This window comes from Pinus tabuliformis, chromosome 2_1 (genome assembly GCF_031772625.1).
Source record: "Pinus tabuliformis cultivar Carrire ecotype Pingquan chromosome 2_1, CPIR1, whole genome shotgun sequence".
NCBI lineage: Eukaryota > Viridiplantae > Streptophyta > Pinopsida > Pinales > Pinaceae > Pinus > Pinus tabuliformis.
In genome coordinates this window covers 408587239-408604967 of record NC_142299.1, presented here as the reverse complement: position 1 = coordinate 408604967, position 17729 = coordinate 408587239, and the positions used below count along the sequence as shown (strand labels likewise).

Genomic DNA, 17729 nt, shown 5'->3' with positions numbered 1-17729 from the left:
CAATACATGGTGCTAAACTTGGTGTAAGACTTGGTGCAAAATTTGCATCAAGTTTGGCACCATATTTGATAAATGGATACAAATAGCACCAAAACTAGGCTCTAGACGCAAAAAAATAAGCAAAAAGGGACATTAATCACAGGGTCTTGTTGTAGTGAAAACCCATATCAAACAAACCTTATTGAATGACTATCCCAAAATTTAATGAGTTGAGTATGCAACTTAAGGAACTATTTGATGAGATCGGCAAATATCATTCCAGATAACTCTATTGTCTATTGAAAAGTGGAGGAAATTCAGTCGTTTCGGCTCATTTAATCCTTGTATCCTCTGTAGCTCCCAACATTCCCTCGCTTTAATCTTTTCTAACGATTCAAGGCCTTATATCAAATGATAGAGGGACGCGGAGCACGAGCCTCTGAAGAGCGACGACAGGATTGAAACCCTGCAAAACCCTGAGCTCGGCTCGACAAGCCAGCTTGCAGAATCGACCAATACAAGACAGATCTGCAACGGAGCTCTCACCTGATTCGCTCCATGCACAACTCCGGGGGGGTTCGACCCCCCCTTCTTTTACGCCTTTCATTTTCGGCAGCATCCCTATGGAAACCCCCAACTTCCCTACCAGCTCCAGATCTGAGGGAACCAACCACGAATCGGAGCCAAAAGGAACTGAATCAGCGGGGCACAATCCCAATCGACACAGCGAGCAAGAATCGTCCCCATGCAAGCCCATCTCAAAGGAAATACCAAGACTAATCATTGAAGATCCATGGATAGACGAATATAGAGACCACATGAGCAAACACGCCCTGATCTGCAGATTCATGGGGGTTCGACTGAATGAAAAGGCTCTATGCTGGTGGATAAACCAGAAATGGAAACCCAAAGGGGATTTCGAGCTCCAGCTGGGATCGCACAACTTTTTCACCGTCATCTTCGCCCACAAGGAAGACCGAGATCGTACCTTCGAAGGAGGACCATATTTCTACAACTCTGCCTGACTATACATCACGTACTGGAGGCCAAACTTCGCTCCAGAACAGGAGGATTTCAAAAAAGTTCCAGTATGGATTCGCCTTCACTCTATGCCTGTGGATTACTGGAACAAGCGAATCTTGGAGGCCATAGGAAACAAGTTGGGAGTCTTCATCAAAGCCTCAGATCTAACATCACAAGGTAAGTACACGGCTTATGCTAGAATCTGTGTTTACTTGGATATTTCAGGACCCCTCCCAGGCCATATGGAGCTGATCCACAGAGGAGTGCACTGGAAGCAAACTATTGATTATGAAAATATCCCATTCAGATGTCGAACCTGTCGCCAGCATGGCCATCTCAGCCACGGATGCCCTGTCAATCAATCAAAGCCCAAAGCACAACAGGAACAAGGGGAAACTCCAGCTCTTGGCTTCACCCCCGTTTCAAGAAAGAATAAAGGGAAGAGAGGCAAAAAGGCTCCAAAACAACCCACCAACACTACCCCCACCAATAAGACCCCCACCCAGCAAAATAGCTTTGAAATTCTGGGAAATCTTGACTCATCGGAGCACCCAACAGCACCTCAGGCCCCCACTGATCATAATCTAACAGATTCAAGCCAACCCACGCCTACCACCAAAGCCCTAAGCTCAATCTCTGACCCAATCCATGCCCAGGCACCGCAACACCATCAAGACTCCTCTTCCCTCCAGAATACCACCAGCCAAACCTCAAAGCAAACCCAACAACGCATAGAAATGCATTTAAATCAGCCCTCCACAACCCCCTCAAGCAATCCTCTGGAGGAGATCCTTGGTGATATAGATCTTCAAAAGGTCAACGAGCAATGGTCCAAATTGGGAGTCGATTCCATTCCTCAAGACCATTTGGAGAAGATAGAAATGGCCTACTTGCAGCTGGAATACATCAACCAGAATGCAGCCAAAAGGCAATGGGGAAATAGCAGCCAAACAGGCATACAAGCCAACATGGTTCTGGATCAATATAAACCACAGGGACCATGCATGAAAAGAGGGCGCAAATCCACAAGATAGCAGATACAAGAGCTGGGCAGACGCCTAATCAATGAGGGGAAAATCAGGGCATTGGTCCTTTCTGCTCCAAAGACTGCTCAATGAAAATAACAACCTGGAACATCAGGGGGCTCAATGGTACCACCAAAATAAGGATCCTGAAAAACCACCTATTCTTGCAGCACCCAGACATTGTCCTACTGCAAGAATCCAAATGCTCTTCCAAGAGCATGGAAACTCTCAAAAAACTTGTTTCCAACAGTCATCAATGCATCAGCATAGATGCAATCGGGCAAGCAGGCGGGTTGATCACATTCTGGAACAAAAGCAAATTCATAATACAAAATGCTTTGTCCACCAAGCACTCTCTATCAGTGATTTTTAACATGCCAGATTCAGGGCAATTGATCTGCGTTACCAATGTATATGGACCCCAATGACTTTAGGAAAAGCTGGAGATGCTGCTAGACCTAGATGAAGTCAGACAACACCATGGGGCAGATCATTGGATTTTAGGAGGAGACTATAATATGATTACCAATCTAGCAGAGAAAAAGGGAGGACTACGAAGACTGGATAAGGACTCGGAAGCATTCAACACTTTTATTGCTGCTTCCAAACTCATTGACATCCCCACCGTCAATGGTCTACATACCTAGAACAATAAGCAAGGAGGAAAATGACAGATAGCTTCAAGGCTTGACAGATTCCTCATGTCGGAATCCATTCAGCTGCGAAACATAGACATGGAGGCCAGCATTCTGCCCATAGGGGGATCTGATCACTGGCCAGTGCAGATCCACTTCATCTATTTGGATAAACCCCAAAACAGACCTTTCAGATTTGAGGCCTTTTGGACAGAGCACCCATCATTCATGCAGAATATACAAAATTGGTGGACTCAAACCACCATAAGGAGCGACAACATCATGTACATAATCCAACAGAAGCTCAAAACCATAAAGACCAACCTCAAAAAATGGAACAAAGATACCTTTGGCGACATAATGCAAGCCAAAAAAGAACTCGAGGTAAAAATGGCGAACCTCCAACAAACTTTGATCACAGAAGGGCCCAATGAGGAGCGAAACACTCAAGAATCGATTTTGCAAAGGTAATGGGAAGAAAGACTAAAACATGAAGAGCTACTGTGGAGACAGAAATCGAGAGTGCAATGGTTAAAACAAGGCGAGCGCAACACCAGCTTCTTTCACAAGTCTACCATCCAGAATAGAGCGTTTAATCACATCCTATCCCTCAAAACTGAAGATGGCGATCAAGTCTTCTCAAGGGATCACATCGGATCTGAGCTCAACTCCTACTTCACCTCTCTTCTCAGCGAACCCCTTCAAGATCGATCCCAAGCCATAAAGGAAATTTTGGGGGCCATACCCAGCTTAGTTACAGAGGATCAAAACGCCCTGCTTCTAAGAGAGTTCACTGAACAGGAAATTGAAGAAACCATCTTCTCCACGGCCATGAACAAGGCCCCCAGACCTGACGGATTTACTATTGAATTCTTCAAGGCGTGCTGGCCCATCATTAAAGCTGACCTTCTTATTCTTGTAAGAAACTTTCACAGAACCAAGAAAGTCCTTCCTGCCATTAATTCCACTTTCCTTACCTTAATTCCCAAATCGAATCAGGCTGACTCCCCTGATAAGTTCCGTCCCATATTCCTTTGCAATGTCCTCTATAAAATCCTTTCCAAATTGATGGCTGACAGACTCAAATCCATCCTCCCCTCAATCATTTCTCAAGAGCAAACTGGCTACGTCGAAGGAAGACATATCACTGACAGCATAATCCTCACCCAGGAAGTATTGCACTCTCTCAAAACAAACAGATCTCCAGGCATGTTAATCCAGCTTGATCTGTCCAAAGCCTTTGATAGAATCAGCTGGCAATACATGAAAGCAATCCTCCAAGCTTTTGGATTCAGTCAGCTATGGACAAACTAGATAATGGAACTGGTTTCAGGTGCCTTCTTCTCTATTATGCTAAATGGAGGACCCCTACAATCCTTCAGTCCATCCAGAGGTATCAGACAAGGAGACCCCCTGTCTCCCTTTCTCTTCATCATAATGGCAGAAGGACTAGGAAGATCCTTAACCAAGGCAAAGCAGCAAAAGCAACTCAAAGGCATCAAACCGGTACACCAAGGACCCACTATAACGCATCAACAATTCGTGGACGATACCATGCTCATGGGCGCCCCCACAGTACAGGAAGCTCGCACCATCAGCAAGGTGTTAAAAACTTTCTCGGAAGCCTCAGGTATGGAAATCAACCTAACCAAATCCAAACTTTTTTTCTTCAACACATCCATTCCTGTGCAGAGAAATCTCAGCAGAATTCTGAATATTCAAAAGAACTCCCTTCCAACCAAATACCTTGGTATACCGCTTTCGGAACATGCCTACAGATCGAGCAACTGGGAAGCCCTCCTCAACAAGATGAGAGCTAGGCTAAGCAGCTGGACCCACCGGGCACTAAACATGGCCAACAGACTGATACTGATAAAGTCCATCCTTCAAACCATGCCAGCCTACATGTTCTCAGCACTTGCAGGCCCCAAGGTGACATACAAAACCATCCGAAACATTCAGCGCTCCTTTCTCTAGAATGGACCCTCTAAGAAATCCAAATGGGCCCTCCTCAAATGGACAGACATCTGCAAACCAAAAATGGAGGGAGGTTTGGGCCTCCGAGACCCTGAGATATTAAGCAAGGCCGTAGCAGCAAAAATCTGGTGGAGATGGGTTGAAAATCCTGACTCCCTCTGGGGCGCCCTGTGGAAAGCGAAGTATACAACCCAAATCAGGGACAAAGACCTCATCCGGCTTACAGGCACCACTCAAGGATCCCCAATCTGGAACAAAGCCTGGGAAAATAGACATATTGTTCAGCAGCATAGCTTCTGGGAAGTACACCAAGGCAACACAACCCTATTCTGGGAAGATGCCTGGTAGCAGCTTCCAACCTTGGAACACCCAGACTGGAACACTCTTAAAAGAGCCATGCAGGAGGGAGGCAAGATTACGGTAGCAGACTACTGGCAACCGACAAGCGAAGCAACTATATGGAAGAACTGGATTTCCAGAGAACAATGGCATACCCCAGCAGAACCAAGGAATGTAGACCTCTTTCTACAAGACTTGGACAAAAGAAGAATCCTCAGATCCAACAAAGAGGACATCCTAAGATGGGGAAGCAACCCCAAAGGCACGTTAAATCTCAAAGAAGCTTATAAGCTCTTGGTAGCCTCCCCGGATTAGCAATCAGACCACAAATGGCAAACCCTGTGGACCAGAGAAACTTGGCCAAAAATTACACTTTTCTCTTGGCTAGTCCTGCATAACAGGGCTCTCACATGGGACAACCTTCAGAAACGAGGTTTTGTAGGCCCTTCTCGATGTATGCTCTGCGAGAATGGTTCGGAAACGCTCAATCACCTGCTCAACACCTGTCCCATGGCTTGCTCTCTGTGCGATGTCATGGCCATGGTCTTCAGACAATCAGATAGAGACAGAAATTCCATTCAAATTTCACTAAGCCAATGGAGATCTTCCATATCCTCCAATCCCCTGGTCAACAGTGCCTGGAATTTAGTTCCGGGCGCTTTAGTTTGGATCCTATGGAAAGAGCGAAACACAAGAATATTCAAAAACATAGCCACAGGAGTCCATATGATAATAAGGAAAGTTCGACTGCTAATCACAGAAACAGTCAACGCCATGGGCATACAGAAGATAGAGGGAAACGCATCTCCAAACGAGGCAAGAATAATACAGATACTGCATCTTCAAACAAGGACCAACTCTGCTGGAAGGAACCAGACCTCAACAGGCACGACATAGGAAAAATGGACCCTGCCCCCCTTTAACACATTCAAACTCAACTTTGATGGGGCTTCAAGACAAAACCCGGGCATGGCAGGCTATGGGGGAGCAGTATGGGATCACACAGGAGCAATTCACCTCATCTATCACGGCAATCTCGGAGTGAACACCAATAACGCAGCAAAACTAATCGCTCTCCTCCAAGGCCTCACTCTGGCTGGTCGATACAAACTCCTACCTCTGATGGTGGAGGGTGATTCAGAGATAATAATAAGGCTGATCAGGAAACTCCAGATGGGCGCACAGGTGCACAAAGTAACCCCAAGCTGGAGGCTGTCAGCAATACTAAAAGATCTCCAAGGCCAACTCTGCAACATGAAAGGGATCACCTTCCAAGCCGTTCGAAGGAAAGCAAACAAGCTAGCTGATGCATTGGCAAATGAAGGGATCGACTCCAATCTGGCAGAGTACCACAGCCTTTGGCAGGATCAGGAGGTGGGAGAACTCAGAGCCAACTGCCACAATATCCATCAATTGGATCTGCAAGCACAAGCCTAGGCCACTAGCGGTCCTCGTTACAGGAAATCATGGAAAACTCAAACAAGACCCGACCAATTATGAGCAAGTCACGCCCAACGGACATCAAAGCCAACAGGATCGAGAAAAATCAAGCAGCATCCCGTCACACCGGTCTCTGGAAACAAAATGCAGAATGCTCGATCACAATCTCGACCACAATGCAGAATGCTCGATCACAATCTTCAGACAGCGCAGCTCTGTGCTGACTGGACTTTCTGGAAGCGCCAGAGCGTGTTGAGCCACAAGGACAGTTCTACTGGCCAAGCAACCTCAATCTTCAGCAAATATATCCATTGGAAGCAATATCACCGGGAGGTCACATTGACTCCCAGGATTCTATGTAATTTTATCCAACAAAATTAATATGATCTGCTTAACTTTACAAAAAAAAAAGGAACTATTTGATGAAGGATTCATTCGACCCAGTGTATCACCTTGGGGTGCATCAATGATCTTTGTGAAGAAAAATGACGGAACCCTTAGGTTATGCATTGATTATAAAGATATAAACAAAGCCACCATTAGAAACATGTATCCCATGGTTTGCGTTGATGATGTCTTTGACCAACTAAAAGGAGCTTTAGTATTTTCCAAGATAGACTTATGTTTGAGATACCAACAATTAAGACTTAAAGAAGAGGATGTACAAAAGATGGCATCTAGAACATGATATGGACACTGCGAGTTTATTGTGGCGCCATTTGGCTTGACTAATGCTCCAACAACATTCATTAACTTGATGAATAATGTTTTCCACAAATATTTGGATTGTTTTGTCCAAGTATTCCTAGAGGACATCCTCATTTACTCCCGCGATGAAAAAGAGCATCAAGAGCACTTGAAATTCGTACTTCAATGCCTTAGAGAAACAAAGTTACCAACTTAATGAGAATTGTAACTTCAAAATGAGAACTCTAGCCTAAAAAACCCCTAATTTTGTGCAAAAACATGAAAAAACAACAAAAAATTAAAAGTGTTGATGTTGCATCAACATTTTTTTGGGGGTTAAAATTCCAAAAAGAAAAAATAGCAATGACTTTAAAAACCATTTTTTTCATACAATAAACATGAAAAAACACCCTAAATGGAAAGTGTTGATGACGTATCAACATTTTTTTCCCAGGTTAAAATTCCAATTCTTTTCAACAATGGCATTAAAAACTAAAATTTTTGTACAATAAACATGAAAAAACACTCGAAAATAAAAAAGTGTTGATTATGCATGAACTTTTGTTATTGTTGTTGTTAAAATTTCAACACTTTTTAGCAATGACCATTAGGGGAATTTTGAGGTCTAAAATGGGCATTATAAGGAAATTATAAAATAATAGTGGAAATAATAAAATAATATTAGATTATATCATCAAATTTTAGAGGGAAAAAAGAAAAGCTATTTTTTCAATTCGTATTTTCAACTTATCTCCTTATGGTTTTACTCAAATTTCGAGTGGAAACACTCGTTGGATGCATATTTTGATTCCTCATCTAAGGAGTACCTATGTTGCATACTTTCGATGGACCCTGCTACACGAAAAATGAGAAACACATGAAAAATGTGATTGCAATAACGTTTTTAATGTATTTCTCATTTTTCGTGTAGTAGGGTCCATCGAATGTATGCAACATGGGTACTCCTTGGATGAGGAATTACATTTTGCATCCAACAAGTACTCTCGCTCGAAATTTGAGTAAAACCAGAGGGAGATAGGTTTAAAATACGAGTTGAAAAAATATTTTTATTATTTTATTATTTTTACTTTTTTTACTCCAAAAATGGTGAATCATCCCCCATGTTTGACATCGTCATCTTGAATCCTATTGGTTCTTATAAAGTTTATTTTGGTTGTACATTTTTCTTAGGAGACCCATTTTAGATCTCAAAATTTCCCTAATGATTAAAAATAACATATCATGACTCTAAAAAATTTTAAAATTCCAAAAGTTTTTGACAATAACATTAAAGATAAAATATCATGACTCATAAAATCCTAAAAATTCTAACAACTTTCAACTATGACGTTAAATATAAATATTATGACTCTGAAAAACCTTAAAATTTTGACATTTTTCAACCATGACATTAAAGATAAAATATTATGACTCTGTAAAACCTTAAAATTTCAACATTTTTCAACCATGGAATTAAAATCAAATACCATGACAAAAAATCTTCAAATGAATACCTAAATAAAATATTCATTCTACTAAATGTTAAAAATGAAGCTATTTTAAAATCTAAGCCTAAGACAACTTACAATGAAAACTTAAAAATCAACCATAAAATTGACACACTGTAGAGGCAAGATTGATCAATTGCAATTAAAATTTAAAAATCAACAATCAATTTGACACATATTGGAGGCAAACTTGATCCATTGTGACAAAAACTTAAAAATCAACGATAAAATTGACACATAATGGGTCTAGTTACTAGTTGAATATCTCCTCAACCCATGCAACCAAATATATATATAACAAAAAATAAAAGGATTTTAAAAATAATAATAGATAAAAAATTAAATTAAAAAAATAAAATAAATAAAAAAATCAAAACTCAAATATAAAAAATTAAAACAAAAATCCCCACAAAATCTGTCATATTTTTTGTTGTTGTTAAATTAATTCATGAGGGAAAAATTCAAACATAAAAAATAAAGAAAAAACAAAAAAAATGAAAAGGAAAATGAAACATATAAAAAAAACATGAAATAAAAAATATGCTAGACAAACTTTAATTTTAATTGTTTTAAAATAATAATAATAAGGAATTATATTAAAATATAAGATGATTAAAAAAAATTAAAAAAAGAAAATATTAAAACATTAAAAAATATTAAAACAAATTTATAAAAAACATAAAAAAAAAAAAAAATGAAAAAAAAAAAAAAATCTAAGTGGACCACGCTTTGGCCGTAGTGCCAAAAGGCCATTGACATGGTGGCAAGAGAGGCAGGGTGCTCCTGCCACCATGTCAACAATTCTTTGGCACTGTGGTTGGGGCAGGGAATCAACCACCGCCCACAACATTGCCATAATAACATTGTGGGTGAAAATCAACCCCCACTCACAACACTATTACAACAACATTGTGAGTGGGAATCAACCCCTTGCCTTGACCGCAATTCCAAAGGGTCCCAGTGGGGAAGTTGGAGTGACTCGCCGCTCTTACTGCGCTTGCCAGAGGCCCTTTGGCACTGCGACCTCAGTGGGAGCCCACCAATCTTTTTTTTAACAATTTTTTATGTTTTTTTAATCATTTTAGAGTTATTATTATTATTTTTTAAATTGATATTTTGATACATTTTATTATTTTTATTTTTCAAAATATTTATTAAAAAATTAGAATAATAATTTATTTTATTTTATTTTATCTTTACAATTTTTTTTTCCCTAAATTATGTTTTTTTGTTGTAATAATTTGATTTGTTTCATTTTTTTCAATAAAGTGTTAATTTTGTTTTTGTTTTTTCAATTTTTGATATGTTAATATATATATAGTGTTTGTTGGGACATCTTTCAGTACTAATCACATTCTTAGTATCTTTTCGATGCGTTTCGAACCAGCGAGCGTGGTTCATCATCGGGACAAGATGAACCACACTCGCCGATTCAAAACGCGTCGACAAAATACCCTAGATTTGATTAGTACCGAAAAATGTCCTAACAATCATAATTATGGATCACAAAAGCCTAAATTTGGAAATTTTAATGTTCTAATTTTTTTTTAATAAATATTGATTTTAAATTTTTTTTGGGGTTAATTTTTTATTTAAAAGGTTTTTTGAATTTTTTCTTTTGATTTTTGTTTGTTTTAATTGTTTTAAAACAATTTGTTTTTATTTTTATTTTGTTATTTTGAGCCCCTTTTTTTTATAACGTTGTTTTGTTATTATTATTATTATTTTTTAATTTTCCTATTTCTACTTGAAATTTTATGAATTATTATTTTTGGATAAAAATTCAAATATTAGTATATTTAGATATACAATTCAGAAAAAAAATAAAAAAATCATAAGATTTGTTATTTTTTTGTTTATATATATATATATATATATATTTATTTATTTATTTATTTTTTCCAATAAAAATACTTTATTTGACATGTTATTTTTAATGAAAAAGTCCCAAAATGTGTATTTTTTGTGAGCTATTTTTTTATTGATAATTATTTTATGTGTAATGGATTATTTTTTTAAGGTGGTTCACGACATTGGTTTACCACTACATCCTTGGGAAAATCCAGGCAGATCAACTTGAAGGGATCTACTCGTCGACCAAACAAGCAGGGCCTAACTCCACAAGGGCATCGAGGAGATTTGACCTCGTGTCCTCCCAACTGACGAAGTACTTAGAAACAGGAACTTGACCAACTGAGCTAAACCTTGGGGCTTATGTCTATTAAAGTATTAATTAACAATATATAAATATATGAAAAAATACTAACCTCAAAATATTCATATATATATATATATATATATATATATATAAAAGTAAAAATGCTTTATTTGACATGTTATTTTTAATGAAAAAGTCCCAAAATGTGTATATTTTTTATTATATTGATATGCAAAATGTGTATTTTTTGTCAACTATTTTTTTTATTACAATTATTTTATGTGTAATGAAGTATTTTGTTTAAGGTGGTTCACGATCATTGGTTTCTACATCCTTGGGAAAATCCAAGTAGATCAACCTGAAGGGATCTACTCGCCAACCAAACAAGTAGGGCCTAACCCCATAAGGGCATCAAGGAGATTTGACCCCGTGATGGATCTACTCGCCGACCAAACAAGCAGGGCCTAACCCCATAAGGGCATCAAGGAGATTTGACCCCGTGACTTCCCAACTGGCGAGGTACTTAACAACAAGAACTCGACCAACTGAGCTAACCTTTGGGGCTTATGTCTATTGAAGTATTAATTAACAATACATAAATATATAAAAAAATACTAACTTCAAAATATTCATATCAATTTTTATTTATTTTTTTATTTTTTTTTAACTTTGCAAAAAATTTGAAAATTTTATTACAAAAAAACACTGCAAGAAAAAACCAAAAAACGCAAACTTGGAAAACACTTTAAAAACAAACATCTCAGGAAGAAAACAAAGCAGAAGAAGAAAACAACTTGAAATATGGTTATTAAAAAAAACACATACTTAAGGCACAAGAAAAGGTTGATGTTGCATCAATGTTTTTCAAAATCAACATGAAAATCACAAACATTTAAAAGAAATGTCCATACTTAAGACATAATAAAATTTAAAATGTCAGAAGTATGCCCACAAAAAAAAAGTCAATGCTGGAGCAACACTTTTCGAAATTGGCATGAAAATCATCAACATTTAAAAAAAATGTTCACACTTAATACATAAGAAAATTTAAAGTGTCAAAAAATGCTTCTAGAAAAAAGGTTGATGTAGCATCAACACTTTTCAAAATTAGCATGAAAATCATGATTTGATGCAACCTCTAAAAAAACGAGAACTCAATACAATTTTCGTTAAGTTGGTAACTTTTTTGAGAACATAAGTTGTATGGAAAACTTACTAAATGTTCTTTTTTTGAGAAATAAATTCAATATCTAGTTCATACCATTAGTGGGAAAAACATTGTAGCAGATCATAGCAAGTCTATTGAAACTATAATGGATTGGCTTACTCACGACAACTTTATGGGGTTGATAGGATATTATAGAAGATTTGTAGAAGGATTCTCGTGGATTTCCAATCCCATTACAACCCTCCAAAGGAAAGGGGTTAAGTTTGAATGGAAAAGTAAGTGTGAGAGAACATTTAATGAGCTAAAACGATGATTGACAACTGCTCCATTCTTAAGGGTGTCCGACATTGACAAGGAATTTGTGTATGCACAAATGCATGAGGAGAAGGATTAGGCACAATCTTGATGCAAGAAGGGTTATCACTTATGCTTCGTGTAAACTTAAAACCCAAAAAATTAATTACACCACACATGATCTTGAATTAGCTGTAGTTGTGATGGCCTTGAAATTATGGAGACATTATCTAGCGAGACATTAATTTGAATTGAGAATGGATCACAAAAGCCTCGAAAATATCTTCACCCCAAAGGACCTTAATGCTCGAAAATGACGTTGGAATGAGTTATTTAGTGAATATGATTTCAGGGTATCCTTCATCAAGGGAAAGGAAAATAAGGTTGTAGATGCTTTAAGTAGGAAACCCAAAGTTCATTCGATACTATCATTGAAGCTAGACCTAAGAAGTCGGATTCTAAAGCACCTTATAGGAGACCAACAATACCAACAAATGAAACTTGTCTTATAAGGAGTAGCAGTGGCATCCAAGTGGGACAGATACACCTTAGAGAATGATGCATTGTTATAATATAGAGGTAAGATCTATGTGCCAACTGATGGCGAACTTTAGAAATATATAATGAAGGAAGCACACCAAGCCCCATATGCTACACATCCAAGAGTAAAGAAAATGTACATGGACTTGACAAAGCTATTTTTTTGGATAGGAATGAAAAAGGATATAACACAGTTCATGGTCCAATGCTTGGAATGTCAACATGTTAAGGCTGAACATCGTCACCCTACATGCCTTCTACAAACCCATGATATGCCAAAAACTAAGTGGGAATTTATTTCAATGGACTTTGTGAGAGGCTTACCTATGACCTCCTAGATGCATGACTACATTATGGTTGTTGTAGATAAATTAACTAATATTGCATTATATGGAACACAACTCAACTTCAACACTACATAGTATTTAGAGACAAATGGGAAAACAAAGAGAGTAAACCAAACAATAGAGGACATGTTGAGAATGTATGTCATTAATCAACAAAATCAATGGGAGAAATATCTTCCCTTAATGGAATTTTCATACGACAATAGTTATCACATTTCAATTTGGGCGCTCCCTTCAAATTCCTATATGGAAAAGCATGCCTTACTCCATTAAGTCAAGATTGATTAGAGGATTGATTCGTGTTGGGACCTGACAGGCTCCAAGAAATGGAAGAATGGATGGCTACAATTAAGAAAAGGATAAAGGAAGCCAGAGATCACCAAAAAAGTTATGTAGATGCAAAGAAAATTCATGGAATATCTAAGGAAGATACTATGAGTTTTTATCAAAGTCATATCCTCTAAGAGTTCCTTAGTTAAATTAGGCAAAGGAACAAAGTTATCCCCTACGTTTGTCAAGCCATTTAAGATCCTAGAGAGGATCATACCAAATGCATATAAGTTTGAGTTTCCACCCCATCTATTGAGGATGCATAATGATTTTCATGTTTATATGTTTAGAAAATATGTACATGACCCATCCCATGTATTTAAATTTGAGAAATTACAAGTTTCCAAGAAGGGCGTTCTTCTTGTAGAATTTCTTGTAGATTCACAAGCTCGTGTAATGTACTAAATCACAAGACAAGAATCTACCTCTACTTTCAACCAGCAAATGCTAATAGATCGATGAAAACAATATGAACAAGAAGAAGACAAATAAATGGAACATAACATAATAAGTTTTCCTGGGGAAAGCCACAACTCAAAACCCTGCCTATCTGTATTGCATTAAATCAGAAATATGAGTGAAGATACAAAGATTGTTCTCACAAGAAAAAGTCTGCATAAGTATGCTCTACTCTCTACCTCACAAGCCTGTTATTCGCCAACACTTAGCCAATTTCCACTGCCTTCCAAGCCCCTATTTCCTTGAGAAATTCCTAAGATGAATAACATGTATTTAAAGGGAATTCATGCTTCCAAATCTACGAAATCCAAACATAGGTCCATCTCTGATTGCATGCATGATATCTACAACTCAGTAAATCATACAACTGATACTAAAATGTCCCTACACTCTAGTCTCAACTAGGGATTTCTCTGAACGGACATGCATGAGTTTCTCATGAGGGAATCTTCAGTTAACTGGAGTAACACTTATGGATGCACTGATGCACCCACTGACTGTTAGTCCTCTATTAATTCCACAATTAGTTAAAACTAATTTAACTGACCATAACTCAGTAAACTAAGTTATCTAATTACAACTCAATTTAAACTCATACTAAACCCCTTAAATTTAGGGAGAACATATACATGATTACAAAAATACTTCCAACTCGAAATTCCTAAGCTAATTTAGTCAATTAAAATAAATTAACTATTTACAAGTTGCTATGAGAATAGAATTCAATTTTAATTCTCAGTGTAATTCAAGGACAAATTAAACTGGAATTTCTTGTTGCCATTTCTCAACACCCCCTCTCAACAAGAAAGGGATTATCATCTACCCCAATCCTATCTCTGTGAAACTTGAATTTACATCTTGACAATGCCTTTGTAAAAATGTCAACATCTTGCTCCTCCATGGGAATGTACTCTAACAACATGATCCACCTCAATACACAACCTCTAAGATGATGATATCGAATATCAATGTGCTTGGACCTATCATGAAAAACTGGATTTGCAGAGAGTTTGATACAACTCTGATTATTGCAGTAAATCACTATCAGATCCATCTGCTGACCAAACAGACCTACCAGGATCTTCCTCTTATGGATGGCCTCACATGTTGTTTGACTTGCTTCCATGTACTCTGCCTCTGCCAAACTGAGTGCAACCAATCTTTGTTTCCTTATGTACCAAGAAACTGCAGCTGACCCAATACTGAAGATCCCTCCTAATGTGCTCTTTCTGTACCATAATCCGTACTAAGTAGTGCCCCTGAGGTATCTCAATACATGATTTGCCGCCTTCCAATACAACTTGGTAGGCCTAACCATTGCTTGACTAAGATGGTTAATTGCATAGCATAATTCGGGTTGTGTGTTCACCACGTACATGAGTGAACCCAGAAGATCCTTGTAAATAGTAGCTTCCACTACCTCTCCCGAAGTAGCATCTTCCTTCCTCCAGTTACTAGTTAGAAGAGTCTCCATAGGCTTGCAACTCTCCATGTGGAACTTCTTGAGTATCTTGTTGGCATACTTGTCTTGAGACACAAATAACTCCCCATCACCCTGCCATACTCCCATGCCCAAAAAGTAATGCATGAGCCCCAAGTCCTTCATCTCAAACTCTCTTTCAAGGTCCTCTTTGTAAGATTTGATGAGTTTATCATCATCTGTCAGTATGAGATCATCAACATAAAGTTCAATGATCAATAGTTTACCTTCCACCACTATGTGGCACAAGTTGGCATTCGCTTCACTCTTCATGAAGCCCAAACCGATGAAGTAGCTATCTATCTTGGTGTACCAAGCATGATGTGCTTACTTCATCCCATACAACGCTCTCTTGAGTCGGCTTACATGCGACTCACGGTCGAAGGTTTCAAAACCTTCAGAATGTTCTATGTACACCTCTTCCTCAATCATGCCATTAAGGAAGGTTGTCTTCACAACCATCTGATGTATCTTCCAAACCATATGCACTGATAGTTCCAATATAGATCTGATCGATGAGTACCTTGCAACCGGAGCAAAGGTCTCATCATAGCCAATCCCCTCTACCTGTGAAAAACCACAGGCCACAAATCTAGCCTTATGCTTCTTCACACTACCATCTGCAACTTGATCTACCTTGTAAAGCCAACGGGAGCTCACCACGGCCTTATCCTCCGGTCTTGGGGCCACATCCCAAACACTGTTATGAACTATGGAGTCAAACTCCTCCACCATGGCATCAACCCAAATCGGTTGTTGCACTGCTTCCTCAAAGGAAGATGGATCTGCCACAACACATCCACTCACAAGAGCCATGTATCCAGTGTACCTTCCAAGTAACCTCCCATGTCTGCGTTGTGATGTGGGTGCTCCCACATTCTCTTTAGCATCTGAAAACAATCTATTTGCCTCTCTGGTGAGATTTCTCCCATCTTTGGAAGACTTTACCTGAGTGGATGTCTCCACTCTCGGATCCTCTGCATGTCACTTCTCCACATTAATATGAGGCTCCTCTACCTTAGGAGCTAACAACTCTTTAACCGCATGTAGTTGAAGCTCCCTCTTAAGGGAAACTCACATGGCCTTCTCCTCATCGAATCTTACATCCCTGCGAACCACTGTCATTCCGCTAGTTGGAAAGTACACCTGATAGTTGTGAGGTCTATCAGTGTATCCCACAAATATTCCCAACTATGCTGTCGGCTCAAGATTCTTCTGTGCATATTTGGTCACATGGAAATATACCGATGACCCAAAAATCCCAAAGTGATCAACATTTGGCCTCTTACCGAAATAAGCCTCCTCTGGTGTCTTCATCCCAAGAATTTGATGTGGGCTACAGTTCTGGACATAGACCGTTTTGTTTCATGCCTCAGCCCACAAGTGTAGTGGGATACCTTGATCATGCAACATCACCCTCACTGCCCCTACTATGCTTCCGTTCTTCCTCTTGGCAACCTCATTCTATTGAGGGTTATGGGGTGACGTCAACTCTTGTTTAATCCCTTCCGATGCACATATGTTATTAAACTTGTTTGAGACATACTCACCACCGTTATCACTTCGTAGAGATTTAACCTTCTTGCCCAACTCTTTCTCCACCAATGGTTTAAACTCACAAAACTTTGTGAAGGTTTGATCTTTTTTTCTGCATGAAAAATATCCAGCATTTTCGAGAAAAATCATAATACTTGTTTTTGGCCATGGATGATGTCGAGAATGGTCCATACACATATGAATGGACTCACTCTATAATAGCATCTGATCGACTGTCTCTGTCGTTAAAGCAAGACCTGGTGTATTTACCCAAAGTACACCCCTTGCATGTATCAACTTGCTCTAGTGTACCTTTGGGCAAACCGGCGGAGATCTGCTGCATGATCTTCAAAGCCCCATGATGCAAGTGACCCAATCGCCTGTGCCACAACTCGCTAACATCTTGTCTCTGCTGTTTTTGTGCTCAAAGCAACACAATCCTTTACCTCCAACTTATAGAGATTCTTCACCCAAATCGCTATCTTCTTTACTTGATCCGTGGCTATGTGTCGAAGGAACGCCTTTCCTTTTGAGAAGATCACATCATAGCCTCTATCCTCAATCATGGAAATGGATACCAAGTTCTTCTTCAGTTCAGGCACATACATAAAATTATTCAAGGTGAGTAGAGCCCCATGCTCCCTTTGAAAAGTAACTATTCCCAATCCAATAGCAATATACCTCCTGCCGTCACCCATCTCGATATGCATATGAAGATATTTCTCCTCGAGGTCACTGGATAAATCCTTGTCGCCAGTCATGTGGAATGAAGCTCCACTGTATAAGTACCATACACTTCCCATC

At 38.7% G+C, this 17729-nt stretch overlaps 1 protein-coding gene across 1 annotated transcript; it reads left to right on the top strand.

Annotated features, from left to right (window-relative positions):
- The first annotated feature begins 5947 nt into the window (after nt 1-5947).
- LOC149200639 (uncharacterized) lies at nt 5948-6415 on the top strand. The gene has a single exon (XM_089401016.1). The coding sequence runs from the start codon at nt 5948-5950 to the stop codon at nt 6413-6415; it is 468 nt and encodes a 155-aa protein (XP_089257142.1).
- The last annotated feature ends 11314 nt before the right edge of the window (nt 6416-17729 follow it).

Excerpts from the sequence above, each read along its gene's own strand:
- LOC149200639 (XM_089401016.1), top strand. The coding sequence starts at position 5,948 with ATGGCAGGCTATGGGGGAGCAGTATGGGATCACACAGGAGCAATTCAC.